The following is a 15,779-nucleotide window of genomic DNA, read 5'->3' on the forward strand; positions in this document are numbered from 1 at the left end:
TCTGTCGGTCAGTTATGACCTCATGAAAACTTCTCTGGAAAACTTCTTTCAGCCCTCCCAGCTGGAAGGCAGCTCTGCTGGCTAAGATCTGCATATGGCAGAGGTTTTATCCTGGTTATGAGGAGAGAAAAATATCTGCAGGATTTCCTAATGATTCCCAAAGATCTTATACAACCCTGTCTCTAGACTGTATCACTCAGAGTGCAAAGCACTCTGTCTCCATCCAGCATAGAAACTGCAACACAGAAGATGTCCCTGGACAGTAATCTGGATAGACTGGAAGAGGTTAGGTAAAATTAAATAAATCTCTTCTGAGAAAAAAATCATCAGAAGACCTTTTCTCCTATAGAAATGGGCAAGTTTTCCTAACAGAGCAACCTGACATCACTCTCTCTATTAAAATATTTTCAAATAATAACAGAGAGGCAAGGCAGCAAGCTTCTACAAGCAGACGTTTAATACTTCTAAATGGCACTTACATTTAAGAACCCGACTTTCTGAAGTGCTGAGCATCCAAAACACCAACTGGAGTCCCTGCATGCCACGACTGTTCAGCACTCCTGAAGTCAGGCTCTAAATGTCTGTGATGTCTGTCATGGCTTTGCTGCTGCTGCTGCTGGGAACCTCGCAGCTTTCGTTTGCTCAAGTCAACTTGCCAACAGAAGGTCAGAGTGCCTTGCCTATAAACAAGCCTTACAAATTCACGATCTAAAGCATGATGTCATGTCTTAAAATGATAAGCTGGCAACAAAGTAAATGACATTTTGTAAAGATGTGCATAATTTTATGTTTACACTCCTCAGAATGAAGGTTCTAATAAGTCATTGGTTGTGTTCCTTTAAAGGGAAGTTTTATAACTGAGATGAATCACAACTGCAAAAGATCAAAGTTAAAAAACATCAATGATGCCATGGGGTACTTTTTAATCTTGTAATGAATGATGATCATGTGCTCTTATGAAGTTGCTCCAACTGCCAACGCCAGATGTGTATATTAAGAAAAAAGTTGTTTGTGATGTGACAGCTCTGGTTGAGCTGCCAGAGAGAGGAAAACTAGGATAACATGCTTGAAATGTTGAAGTGAAATACAGATCCTGGCAGAGAGGGGCACTATTTGCCGATACATAATTTTTAAGACAAACACATTTGCCATCAGAGCTGCTCCTTGAATTCCTTATTGCCCCCAACCACCTAATTTCCTTATGCCACATAGATGCCAGGTACATTTATTGAATGATTGCTGCCAAACTAATGTATCTACACAAGTGCAGGGTCTCTAAGAAGGAAGCAAAACTTCAATGAAACTCCCAGAGCTCATTGGAGCTACTTTTTCCCTACAAATTCAAGTTTAATGATGAGCCATTCCAGAGATATATGAATCCTTTCAGAATTACTTGAAAGGATAAGATTGCAGTATTCCACCAAAACACTAAAGTACAAATGGACATTCAAGTTCAAATTCTACTTTCTTAAAAAAAAAAAAAAAAAAAAAAAAAAAAAAAAAAAAAAGGGAAAAAAGAAAGAAAAGAAAAAGAAGAACACAAGAAAAGAAAAAGAAGTAACTCCATGTAGGCCATAAGAACCGAGTTACTGAGCATTGCTAGGCTCAGCTATTCAAAGACACCAGCAAATGGGTATCCACATACAAGGGCCTCTTAGGTCAAAAGTAAAAAAATCCAGCAGAACTAGGAGATCTTGTTAAATTCTATGAAAACAGACTCACTTTTGATCCATGGATCACCAAAACATCCCCATGCCAGGAGGATCCCTTTCTGTGCTGCACAGGGTAATCCACACTACTCTCCACACATCACTTTCAAACCTCTCTGCTCTTTCACCACGGTTGTGTCCTCTGCCAGGATATTTCCTCTTCTGTAGATGCATCAATACATGGAAGCAGCCTCCAGATGGGAATGGCTAAATGATATATAACTCACTCCCTGCTTTTTACTCCATGAATGCAGCTTCCCCAGTGTCCTCCAACTAAGTTACATGGAGCACCAGCTGCGAGTGAAAATTAAAAATGGGAACTGACTCACAGAGAGAAGACAGAACAAAAATCCCCCTTCTGTGACATCAGGACACCTCAGCTGTGAGCAGGTAGCACCACAAGTATGTACCTAAAGAAATGTATCCAGAGCTATTTGCTTTTTCTTAGCTGTTCTTCAAAGTGAAACTCTCCAGCCTGGACAGTTCTTACAGGCAGCATTTCAGTTCCCACCTCGGTGTAAGAGGAGGTGACTCTGCAGCGTGTGTTGGCACGAGAAACACTTAACTGCATGAATTCTGTCTACGTCTTTCTACTTCTGTCTTTGTGGTATTTTAAACAAAACACCATGAAAGCTCCTTGAAGGTCGTGTTTGTATGTGCAGATCAAAGGCAAAATAATTATTTGAGATGCTTCCATTATAGGGATTCTTTTAATGTGGTTATTTATCAAATAATTCTTAATCTCTAAGTGTAATTTAAATAATGCTATACCTGGCTAATCCAATCAATTTAGAGTAATTTCTAGTTAGATTAAGAAAAAACTCCAGAAGTGGCTCATCAGTGATACCCATATGATGTGAGACTGGTTACCAGCTAAATGTGCTAGACAGAAAGACAGCCAGATAAATCCTGATGGATTAAGCAGACTTGACTGTATCTAAAAATAAGTGCTACCCATAAAACTGCTAGGACATGACAAAAAACAATTGTCATAAAAGTACAGGCATTGCAAAATAGATAAATCATGGCAAATAGATTCTTAGTGAGCTTGCATGGCTGGGAGATAAACGTGCTGGGTGAAAATCTGCTGGACTATGTTTTAAAAAAAATATATTTTCTGTACACAAATAAGAAACAAAGACTATGCTGTTGATATACTGTTTTTTTTTAATCTTTCTTTGGCCCTGGGGGTCTATGATGAGTCCATAGCTGAAAACCAACTTCAGGTATGATGAGATTAACCAGGTGCATTAATTATCTGATGGCAAAAGAATTTAAGGGCAAACAAAAAGGCACTATATTATATGTTTCCTCTCTATGCTAGGACTGATTCTGAAAGATCAGGCTCCTGTTTTGTTCTAAACGTCTTCAGCTGGGAGCTTACAGGAGTTCAGGAAATGCAGCACGTTGCAGGATTATATCTACTGTGTCTTAATCAGATTATATATAAATACACTGGGTTTAGTTCTCATTTACACTGGCAGATAATGTATCAAGACCTTGATGTGAATGAGAATCAGGTTTAGGATTGCCCAAATTCAGCCAAGCACTTAAGTGAGTGTTTAATGCAAGTATGTGTGTGGTCCAATAGACTCCAAATTAACCATGCACTCACATATTTTACCGAGCAAAAACCAGTGTTTGACAAAGATATACATATTTCATTTACAGGTTTCTGTTAAGCAAAATTAAGCAGGCATAAGAGCAAAAAGAAGGATATAATACTCACTTCTTGGTTCTCTTGGCCCATCCACTGTAACCTTTATAGCTCTGTGGTATGTAGCGACTTGGGGGGGATTTGTCAGGACAGTTATTGTCAAAGTAAAGCTCTTCCCTACAAAGGGAAAAAACAACAAGGAATGAGTGATTACAACATGAAAACAGTCACATGCATGTTCAGTAAAGAATCAGTTTAAAATTATTCCCTGTCGTTACCACAATCGTGAAAATTAAAAACATAACTGACCATAGGAGTTTTCCTCCCCTTCAGTTTTACTCTATGTCAAGAATACGTCCATGTGTTGACAATCTAAATGTTTCTTATTTAATAATGGGTCATCATACAATGACAGAACAAAAGTGATTCACTGCTGAGGACAAGCCAAATTCTTTGCTGCATTGAAAGTGGTGTAAATCCAAAGCAAGTCAGATAATTTAAAAATTTACTCCAGTTTCGCAGCTGTGTGACAGAGAGCAGAATGTGACCACATGTTATTTACTTCACACAGTTTTATCATTTCATTTGTTTGACTTGACTACAATAAGATGAGGAAAGAATATATTTTCCTTCTGGGAGATGTTTTAACAGGGAGTCAGTGTCTCTGTCCTTCATATGCCAGGGCTAATATGATGATATCATTATTATGGAACACGCCTTTTTTTCCTACACATTTTCCATCTATGAAATACCAAGAAAGCCCCCAGCTTTCCTCTGAGGGTGAGCAATGTCTGTGTGCACGTACTTTGCTATCGTCAGTCTTCATTGTTGGGTTCTTTTTTTGTTTTGCTTTGTTTTTTACTTTTCAAAGCTTGAATTCAGGCAGAGATTGCACAAGACCATCTACAGCCTTCAGCTGACTGAAAACGTTAAAAAGAAATAAATAAAGGGAGCTGCCTGCATCTGAGCACACATTCTCACAGGCACTGGCCCCCGTTTGGGAGACTCACTGACAGTTGTAATCTGTTAGATATGCAACGGTTACTCATGTCAGATAGTCAAAACTGAAAACTGTTTCAAGACAGGAAAAGGTGGGCGTACAACAGTGACTCAATAAAACAGTCAGCAATCTTTGGCCTTCATGCTCATTTAAGCTGCTACTTTACCAGACACTTAAAGCTCTTTTTTTTTTTTTTTTTTTCCCCTCCTTCCTGGGTGTATTTGTGCATTTTTGCTGCTAGGGCTTTTCCTCTCGCTGAACTCTGAAGGCATTCAATCAAGGCACAAATCTTAAACGATACGTAACAGCACAAACTTAATGTAGTTTTTTCAGGCCTAATACAGAACAGCTTATATATAAGGCATAATACAGAACAGAGCTTTGTCTGTCAAATCTAGTAATTGGTCTTTCTTTCTGGTCCAAGTTGTATATCCCCCAAACTTGCCTGAGACATGCATCATTTATTATCAGGAGTGCAACTTCAAACTGTCTTGGCTATAATTTTCATGAACTAGAATGTGACATGGATTTTTTTTAAGGAAATACAACTGTCATTTAGAGTAAAATGATTTTCCAGGTGAAGCTGTGCTCCAGCTGTGCCCAGCTCTCTGGGAGATGCAGGTTAGAGGGAAGGTCAGGACCCTGGCAAATAGAATTATAGAATGGTTTGGGTTGGAAGAGACCTTAAAAATCATCTTGTTCCAATCCCCCTGCCATGGACAGGGACAACTTCCACTAGAAAAGTTGCTCCAAGCACCATCCAAGCCTGCCTTAAACACTTTCAGAGATGGAGAATCCAGAGCTCCTCTGGGCAACCCATGCCAGTGAGTCACCACCCTCACTATTTCTTCCTGAAATCCAATTTAAACCTGCCTTCTGTCAGTTTAAGCATGCAAAAATCTCAGGATGCTGAATTCTGTCCCACTGGAATGGCTGAAAGTAGCTTTTCCCATTTTCACTGGAAAAAGGAATATTTCCTAATCATCACAGGAGCAGAGTTAGGTGTATTTTGGATGTCCAGTCTTTGTCCAGTCCTGCCCACCTGTGCCAGAGGTGAACTGTGTGTCCTGTCAGCACAGGGTGTGGGCAGCCTTCACACACACAGCAGCAGCCCTGCAGTGCCTCCACACTGCTTGTCCAGGGCTGAGAAGTGTCCATGCCTTTTATCCCTCTCCAAAGATGAATTCAGCCCACTGCATAAATATATATAAATATAAATATATATATATATAGTTCTCCAGGCTCAGGTTTAAGGCTTCCTTTGGCATCAGCTTACCATGCCAAAAAGTTGTGACTATTAAATTGTATGCTGATGCCATTCAGATCGCAGTAACCCTTAGATGATCAGTAGAATATTACTGGTAACAAAGACACTAAAAGGGGCTGTTCTATATACCTTTGAATGAAGAATTTGGCCTTCCATGCTATTGTCCTCTTTATATAACCAACCCCTATAAATGTCTATTATGACAAAAAAAAAATTAACAAAATATACTATTTTTAAGAACCTGAAAAATCGTTCCGTAGAAAAGCACTGCAATATTTTCTACACTAAATATATCTCAACAGGATACAGTGGCTAGAAAAAATACATTCCTTAATAAAAAGAGCTACATTTGGACTTTGACAGTGAGAATTTCTGAATTTTCACCTCCCAGCCAGCCTGAGCTGAAGAGGTAAGCAGCTAATTTGAGAGGGAAATTGGTTTTGTCCCCTAACTGGTATTTTACAAACCCAAATGTGGATGAAGTAACACTGACGAAGCCCCCTCATACTCCATAAACCACAGAGCCCTTCATTGCGGGGAGCTGCATGGCCCTGCCAGGGAACTCCAGAGCTTTCAAGAGATGATTTACATATTACAGGATTAAGAATGAAATAAATTTTTAAGGTCCCCTGTTTCAGTGATGCTGATGCCTTCCACAGCTATTTCACAGCTATCCCTCCTCAGCTACAAAATCCTTTAATGCACTTTTTATCACCTTTCTTTATTGCCTTTAGTCATTTCAACTATCCACTTTCAGAGGCTACAGACTAATTGTAGCTCTCTTTTATTAAATTCCCCAGCCAAGCAGTCATCTGGCACTATTGCTTCAGTGTGTCTAAACTGTGCATTCTTTGTTATTCACACATGTGAACTGAGCTGACACAGAGGAGGATGAGATGGACATATGCTGAAGCACAAGGCAAACCCCAGAAAGGAGCTTGAAAGGAGACTCAGCAGCTTGTGTGTGCGTGTTGCATATTTTTTCAGTTAGATGCTAATGTGATTAAAGTATCGGGACACAACAAAATTAAAGTTATGATCCTTTGCTTATTGAAGACAGGAATTCTTTCTTCTCTGCGCTGTGGATCGGGCTTGTAAAAGTGAGCTACCGCCTGAAAACCACATACAAACAACTGCTGCATTTGCATCAAACACTCCAGTTACTTACTCTCATGAATCCAAAAAAGGTGTTTAAGAGAAATTATGCAAACAGAAACGTGAAGCTTCTGTCAGGCAAACAAAATGAATATGTATAAAAATCGGGTTTCTCCATTGAGCCATGGGAAGCAAGTAAAAATGTGGGAGAGGAGGTGAAGTGGTAAGTTGATGATTCAGACTTCACAATCAAATTTAGAGATACAGAGATCAAAGCACGAGCTGCTTAGAAAGATGTAAATCTCAAGTCAGGAACAGGTGTGGATTAGTTTCTTGCCACTGAAAAATAACTTCTTTATTAGTTTATTTTTTCCTGTTCTACTTCAGGACTTGTATATACTGATATTTGTCTATGTAAGGAGCTTTCTCACTTCTGTTTGCAACTACTGATTTCTTTTCCTTCTATTTTAAGCAGAGTTCTAAAAATCCATCATCAATGATAACTCTCCTTCTCTCTCTCTCTCTCTCTCTCTCTCTCTCTCTCCCCCTCTCTGTTCTAAGTCTGGAAGACAAGTCTGGACCAATTTCTCCATCCTGCCTCTGGCAGGAGAATGCAGCATTTCAGATCCTCCACCGAGTCCCGGCTGCTTCAAAGGAAAAGCCCTACTTTCTTCCGTTAAGATCATAAGAAATATAGGGGGAGGGGGTCAGCTCTGTTTGGACATAATTACACTTCATCAAAAGAAGCTTTCTTCATCTTCCATGCGTGAAAAGTCTGCAAGCAGTTAAGTCTGTCTTTTTTCTTCCTTTTTTTTTTTAACTTTTTCTTTTTTTTTTTTTTTTAAATATAAAAATTGCTACTTGGGAAACTAGCCAAAACTCAGAAAGCCAATATAGTAAAACAGTGCACACCCTTTGTTTTTCTTTGAAGTCTCTTAAATAAATATGTTGAGGGTTTGAAAAGTATACTATCACTTTTCCATAGATTCTACCCAGATTGATCAGAGAAAAAGTCTATTCCAAGTCTGCTAGATAAAAATATAAATTAAACTACTGGAACCAAATTTTAGGAGCTTTGTGTTTGTGTCTGTATCTGTATCTACTGAGGCTTTAGGCCATCTATTTAATTTCCTATGCTTTAATAAAAAGTATATATCATGGGTTTGAAATGAAATCCTCAGATCAGAGGTAGTGCATCACATTTCAGTCCTTTTTCAGCACTACTAAAAGGCTGATACAGTACTGAACTTCTACTGTAAAGCAGTAGAGATGGAGCCGGAGAACTTTCAAACCTAATCCATCAGCAGAATAACAAAGCAAACTGATTATTTAAAGAAGACAAATGGAAGAGATAGGCAACACCTTACTCACAGGGGGAATAAATTCCATATTTATGTTGTATTACTGTTGGTTAAATTACTCTTTCTTTCAAGTTATTCTCTATTATTAATTCTTTTTAAGTTCTAAAATGATAAAGAGAATTTTTGGCTTGGTAATTAAAGTAAAGAATAGTCACTGTAAGTCATGCTTATGGACTTACTTTCACAAAGCACTTGTAAAAATGTGCTGACTGATTTGGACTATCCGGGCCTCTGTCATATGTTTAAATTTTTTTGACAAAGACTCTTTCCTTCTGTAGGATGAACTGCAATTGCTTTCTAAAGAATATCACTGTATAATTTGCATTATTGCTAATTTCCCAGCACAATTATTCTGCATCTTTTGCTTTGTTTTGCCCCATACAGGGCTAATTTAGAAAAAACACAAATAATTACTTCAAACACTGAAATAAAAAAATACGTAGGTTGGATCAATATCTGATACAACACTACTCTGAAGACTCCTGCAACAAGAACTGCAGTGCCAGCTTCCTTTGAGCTATCCTTTCAATCATTACCTGAAGTTCGAAAGCTGCTGTGTGACCCTTCAAGAGGAATTCTCGCAAATTTGCAATGATTACAACAGCTTTCTATAAGTGCAGTGCAGTTTTCAGATTATAGGAAACTCCTAAAGAGCTGGAAGACAATGACAGCACTCTACATCTTAAACAAAAAAAACAAAAAAAACCAAAAAAAAAAGAAAAAAAAACAAAAAACAAAAAAAAACCTGAAAGTTACCCTGTCATTTAAAGTAAAGGTTGAAGGTTGAATTTAGTTCATGCCCAAGCTTACCAGCAGTTCATAAAAAGTCAACCAGCTTACTCAAAAGAAAAGTGGGGGTGATTTTCACAGGTTATCAAAGTTTGGTTTAAAGGGCAGAAAAGCCACTAGCAAGCTTTCTACAAACAGCTGCTAAGCATTGAAAGATTTAAGTCCCTAAAGAATACAACCTATAGAACATGTGATATGCAAAATCCCTCTAATTACAGGTCTTCTACAACAACTTCAGAAGTGGCTCTACTGCTAAAGGGAATTCTCCACCTCTCACTGCCATGGCCCAAAATACACTCCCCTGACTCTGCATAACCTGGATCACAGATATTCCCTTTTCCTTCCACCCTTCCTGTGTGATTCAAACAGGGAAGCAGGTACTCCCTGAATCGTTTTTCAAAACCCGTCTGATAAAAGGCTACAGAGACTCCTAACTTGCTTTGTGCAAATGCTGAAGTTTGACAATAAAATATGTGACATCACTACAAAAAAAAAAAAAGACTGATGACCTGAAAAATGTGGTCTAGTAGAGAGTGTCCCTGCTTATGGCAAGGGGTTGTTGGAATGAGATGAACTTTAAGATCCCTTACAAACCAAACTTTTCTGTGATTCTATGAACAAGGGATTTATGGGTTAATCAATATTTCATTGTGAAGTTTGACATCTTGGCACCATTTTTCACATCATTACCAACACATAAAAGGCGGTGGCCTACCTCTTCCACTTCTGCCCACAAATCGTAAGTCATTAAATCGGGCCACCTGGTTCTTCATCACGGCGGAAGCGTTTCGCAGCTCTGCAGAGTAGTTCTCATCATTTCCAGCCATGACCGTCACCACCGTCCCATCGGGCACTTCTCCTAAGGCCACCACCTGTAAAAACAGGGAGACAATCATGACTGGTGAAGCCACACTTTGGAGGTGTGCGGTCCCCTCCCTGCTCTGCAGGCTGCTGCGCTCGTGAAGAAGCTCTGTGGTGAGGAGCCTGGTACTCGCTGTGCACAGAACAAAGTGCCACATCAAACACAGAGACGTCGTGTGTTGTCTCCGTTTCTCAGAGCCTCTTCATTGTTGCATTTCTTCAGAAACGCTCAACATCCTTATGTGGAGTGCACGCTTTAATGCTTTCTGAAGGACAACTTTGTTCTTTGCAAGCAGGGAGCAGTGTGAGAACACGAGGCAAGGCTTGTATCTGTGAATTATGCATGGGAAAGCATTTAAAGAGAGTATTTAAAATGGAAAGCTAGAAATTAGTATTAGCAGTCTTGTCACCTAGATTGAGTTCTGTTCTGGTTGCACCCATCACCCTGACCCCTGAGCTCCTCAGACTTCAAGCCAGAGGGATCCGTGCATCCACCCATCCCAGGAGTGGCACTCAGGGCACCAGCAGGCAAAGCTCTACGCCCAACACACTCTACAATGGAGCACTTTATGGCTGGAATTCCAACTCCTCATGTGCTATATAAAACAAAGCTGTATTTCCTTGCAGGCGTGTAAATTTTCATAGTGCTTACAAGAGTCGCATGTGGTTAGTGCTGATACCTCCCTCAAATTCCAGGATGGGTGAACAGAAGATATCAAAGTATTTAATTTCTCCTTGCGTTCCAGCTACCTGATAGTCTCCCTTTCATGCTTCAGTGGTTGTGCAGTGCTCCAACATCTGATTAAATAAATGTCATGGAGCAGACAGCTTCTGATTTGAAAACACCAGGAATACCTTCAGTGTTAGCACTCTGTGGCTTCTTAAAGCAAAAAAAAAAGTTACACAGGAATGCTAAGTTACTAGGAAGAAAATATACACACAGGGAAAAAATGTCCACAAAAGTATTAATAAAATAACCTCATTTTCCCCTGCTGCCTAATTCTAATGCCGAAAATAAATTTATAAGAAGAAGAGATTCAGAAATATTGCATGGCTGAGCTAGAACTTGAAAAAATATCTTAAGCTACAAAGTGTCCCCCCTTGTAGTTATTACCATTTTACATAGTCAGATATGAGTTTTTATATTATTCAGAGTAATTTATTCTGTCTCCTGTAATATATATTACATTTTATCACATGGCCTTCCTGAAATGTCTTTTCCATAAATGATCCTGGCTGAAACTAATAATTGCAGGTTGCAGGTGATATTAATTCAGTGGAAAGAATGAGGAGTTCTGGATATATAGGGAGAGCATTATGTGGTCCAGTGAACTGTACAATGTTTCTCTAAAACAATAAAGAGGAATTACAATAATACAGAAATAGGCCATATTACTGAAAACTATAGCTTATTTTATTTAAAAGAAATATTGAACAGAAAGAAGCAAGTGAAGCTTAAATCCTGTTTGAAAAGCATTTACCTGCTTTTCTATTTTTGCATTAAACACCAGTTACTACCACCCAAAACTAAAAGCTAAAATTCACCACAAACTTCTGTGAGGTCTTCATGTATCAAACAAAGATTTTACTTTCAAGTCCTATGAAAGTCCCTGAACAGAAAAACAAAGGAACCGCCATCGTGGCTAAGATCTGAGGTCCCAATAACTCCCTGCCTTGGGTCTGGCAGCAACCAGGTCTAACAGCTTCAAAGCCAGGTGTAAGGAATAATAAATAATAATCAAATAACAAATAATAATCTGGTGAACAGATTACAGAGCTGATTCTAACCATTAACAAATGGATACTGGCTTAAACTGTGAAGCATGGGGCTTGAGACTACTTATAAACCACTCCCTTCCCAATCTGCAGCAGACCACATTATCTCTGGACCGTCTTGTCATGCCCATCAGCATCTCAGGGAGTTGCACCCTTCGCCTTTTACACCTCACAAAACAACAACAAAAAATCACATTAACTCCAGAAATGCAAAGCACCCGAGAGTGCAGCAGGAAGCACAAGGCTGCCAGGGGCCTGGGAAGAGGGAGGGAGGTGCCTGAAGCCTCAGCTCACCTCTTTCTCCCCAGGTACCCACAGAGCATGGACAGGCAGCGCCATCATACCCCGTCTCAGTCCCAAACCCAGGTACAGCTTATAACACCTGGCAGGAGGGAGCAAAATCCCTTCAAAGGCTCCCCTCTGTCCTCTGTTGCTTTTCAGAGCTTTCCTTCCTGCCCTTTCCACTCGGTGTCAGTTCAATTTGTCAGCTTAGCCATTAGCCCAGAGCTGCACGTGCCGCTGCTGTCGCTGAGCGATCGCAGCTAATCAAGAGCTGCATCACTAGAGACGCCTTGGATGCAGTATCACTGTTCATCTCCTTCAGAGAGGACCAAAGGGTAAGACAAACAAGTCAGAGATGAAAATAAAAACTTTGGCTCCTAAAATAAAGCCCTATAACACGGGAAGCTCCCCGGCCACGCACCATGAGTAAAAGGCTTATATTTTTCTTACTTTGATACTTTCTTACCACAAAACAGCCTAAGACTATTGCACAGGTACGTAGAAGTGCTGGGTAGAAAAAAGATTCACAAAACAAGTCTGAAACCTAGAGAAGTACCCGTCATTTTGAGAGTTTTCAAAAGTAATTGTACAAACTGAACGACTGTTGGCATACACCCTGATCTGGCAATATTATGCCATGTATCAATACAAAATGAATTACATATTCTTAGAAAGAGGATTGTAAATGCACTGTGAAATGAGTAAGGATTGTGTTAAAAATTAAAGACCAGAAGTAGCCACAGTGCACATTCCTTACCTATCCTTTAACACTCAATATCTCTACTATTTCAAAATCTTTATTTTCCATATTGAGCTCCCTAGACATTTTGATGATTAAAAGTAGATTTTGCTCTTTTTTTTTTCTCTTTTCCTTTCAACTAGGGCTCAAAAAAGTACATGAATCCCCTAAATAAAACCAAAGCAATTCTTATGAGTTGAAAATAACTATGTGTTTTTTGCATAACACAATTCTGGTTAGGCAACCTGTTTGCCCAGTTTCGGTCCTGTGGGATTTGAACTGGCCAAAGTATGTAGCCTGAAGACGGAAGTTATAAGCACAAAGCAAAATTCCTATACAACAGCAGGTACTCAGACTTTCTGCAGAGTAAAATGCTTGTCTGAAAAAATAAAAAATGGCCAACACTAGTGTACATGCTAACTAGTTCCTCTCAAACATTGATATCTGCTACTTCAAAAGCTTTCTGGCGAAACACTGAATTCAAACAGCCTCTGAATGTAAAATCTTCTGTATTGAGAATGCTTTTCCCAGACATTGCCAAAAGAGCATCTGATACTATTAAAAACATTTCAGTGTCCTGTAACTTAAAACAGAATAACTGATTCGTGCTACTTTTTGTTTCAAATCTACATCTGGGCTGAAAATTTATACAGCAGGTTTCAGCTTGAATCTATTTAAAACAGCTGAGTTATAAACTCCGAAAATTGGGGTTTGGAGGGAAATGCTGACAGACCCTGAACTACTGTGGTGCTACTGAGGAGATGTTTTGGACTCCACATCCCATTTTTCCCCCTGCCTTTATGTCCACTAAGACTCTCTGCTGCTATTAGCATCATACAGAAGTCACTTCTAACCTCTAACGTGGCAATCTGGGTCTTTATGACTTGCAGTAAAAACTCCCACAGAGGGGCCAAATTCTGATGACTCGACTCAAATAAAGTATTGCTGGCTACTGAGATTAAGAAGTGAATATGATTTGGACCTGGGTGAACAATATCCATTTATTTTATGCTGGAATATTAACAGCTAGAGCTGTATTAACAAGTACTCATCAGATACTCTTCCCCACAGAACCAGTCTGCATTAACAATCTTAGTGAGCACACGACAGGGACTCCCTCCCCAGTGTGTGCAAATATTAATACATAAAATTCAAACCTAATGGTAAGCCAACACTATTTCAAAAAATTATAATCAAACCCAGCACTGTTTATAACATACTTCCTCTCCTGCATATGATTTATATCTGTTTTTTTAAATTAAAACAGTGCTATATCCAGCGTACGTTTTTGCTCGAGATCGCTGCGAGAGAATTATGACACACTTAACACACCACTCAAAACATTATCATCAACATATTATTTATTGCCAATAAAACTTCACAAAGTGTGTTGTCTGTGACCTATTTCATTTTCAAGTTATTGTTTAACTGAGGTTTCTATAGCTCAAATCTGTCTCTTTTTTCCCTTTCAGAGCTGATTCCCATTCTTTTGTAACATAACCAAGTGTTTCACTGTATGATACATGCAGCTCCTTTGGTCTAAAACTACTGGGCGGCTGCATTCAAGTTGCATTTGAAAAATGAAATAGATTTTTTTTTAATGGTCAGAAGTATTTCAAGTGAGTTTCAAATTCATATACAGGTAAAGAAGGGCATATATAATTTTGGCATATTTTAAAAAGTACATAATGCATATGAAAACACAGCTGCACCCACAGCAGCTGGGTGCAAGGGGCAATGTCTGCCTCTGATGCATCTGAAAATCGGTCAGATCTGCACACAAGACCCACATGTAAGACACATATAAATACATATATATGAACACAAAAAGATTGGGGAACAGTCTGATCCTTTGTCTACCTTTTTATCACATGTAAGCATTCTTATTGTAATAATATTCTAAATACTTTAATATTTAGTTTAGATCTTTCCCTTATTCTAATAAGATGCGACCACATCCTTTGAATTGCTGTGAGGTAGGAGAAGGCTCAGACACCTCAAATGAGAACAGCAACATGGGCACGATAATGCAGCAGCTCCTGCATCCCTGCTTTAAAGAGTAACTATAACACCAACTTAATGTGGCGCCCAATTAAATTATAATCACAATTCTCTGAAAGCTCCTCCTCCTAACCCCGCAGCCCCTCTGAATCAGAACCACTGGGATCTACATGTAGAGAGCCTCTGAGTGCTACACCAAGCCAAAAGACACCCCACTGTCCTGCCATTTCTGCTCAGTCCGACCATCGTGTCCCGCACAAGCAGGCCCTGTGCAAAGGGTTCCTCCCGCAATTCCAGCCTCTCCAAGCTGTTCCCACACACAGGAGCACTTTAGCCAAGCTTCACCCGCACACTCGTCACATCTTCAAAGCAAACCTCCATCGTTATCACCACTCACTTTACCAGGGGCTCATTTAACCACTTTCACTATTTCTTCCCGAACAAACGGCAGTGATAACACGGCTGGCACTCGGGAAACACAAGAAAAAGACGATGTTCTTGAACACACTGGGTGAGACTATTTCCAAACTTTTCTGTCTTTTCAGAGGTTTCCAGGTGTGCTATATTTCACAGGAAAATGTGGGTATGTTGAGACCCTCCAAGGGCCACCCCACCTCACTCTGACCCATGCCCAGCTCAGGAAGGCACCTGGGGACACCCCAGCCATTGCCCCCTCCCTACTAAAAGCTACGGGAAGGAAAACTCCAGGGGGAACACTTGGAAATATTGCTAGAGGAGGAAAAGGGCTTGCTTTAAAGCCCGCAATTATTGTTGTTATTATTGCAGGTTTTTTTTCTAAAATCGTTTCCTCTCATTAGCGCGCCGTGGGGATGAAGACAGAAAATTAAAAGCAGCATCCCCAGTGCAGAGCGGGGTGGGATTTATTATGGAAATGTGCGACCCTGCCAAGGAGAGTCTCTCTGGGCAGCCACTTCCTCGGTTGTCCACCAGGAGAAGTGAAGGGGCCCCGAGTCCCCCCCTCCAGGTGCTCTGTGTCCCCCTTTCCCAGCCCCATCTCTGTCTGGGCTGTTGGGGGGCAAAGCCCCTATCCCACTCTGCCTCTCCAGCCTGACCCTCGGACTCCAGCCGCCCCCCGCACGCTTCAGAGCCACCTCAAATGCTCCAGTCCCACTCCCGGGAGGGGAGAGGAGGAAGGGGCTCCCCGCGGGTCAGGAACTGGTTTCTCGAGGCGGAGGGGTGCCACACTGAGCTCCGGCCGAGGGCTGAATCCCTCCTTCCCCA

At 40.2% G+C, this 15,779-nt stretch overlaps 1 protein-coding gene across 8 annotated transcripts in view; it reads right to left on the reverse strand.

Moving 5' to 3' along the window:
• Positions 1-15,779, reverse strand: part of RUNX2 (RUNX family transcription factor 2) — a 216,668-nt gene that overhangs the window by 140,694 nt on the left and 60,195 nt on the right. For all 8 annotated transcript variants that reach the window (XM_066547581.1, XM_066547589.1, XM_066547582.1 and 5 more), the window contains 2 exons: positions 9,594-9,750; positions 3,439-3,543 (listed from right to left, as the gene is read on the reverse strand). In XM_066547581.1, coding sequence (XP_066403678.1) covers positions 3,439-3,543; positions 9,594-9,750 — 262 coding nt within the window. The remainder of the gene's footprint in view (positions 1-3,438; positions 3,544-9,593; positions 9,751-15,779) is intronic.

This window comes from Molothrus aeneus, chromosome 3 (genome assembly GCF_037042795.1).
Source record: "Molothrus aeneus isolate 106 chromosome 3, BPBGC_Maene_1.0, whole genome shotgun sequence".
In the NCBI taxonomy this organism is placed as follows: domain Eukaryota; kingdom Metazoa; phylum Chordata; class Aves; order Passeriformes; family Icteridae; genus Molothrus; species Molothrus aeneus.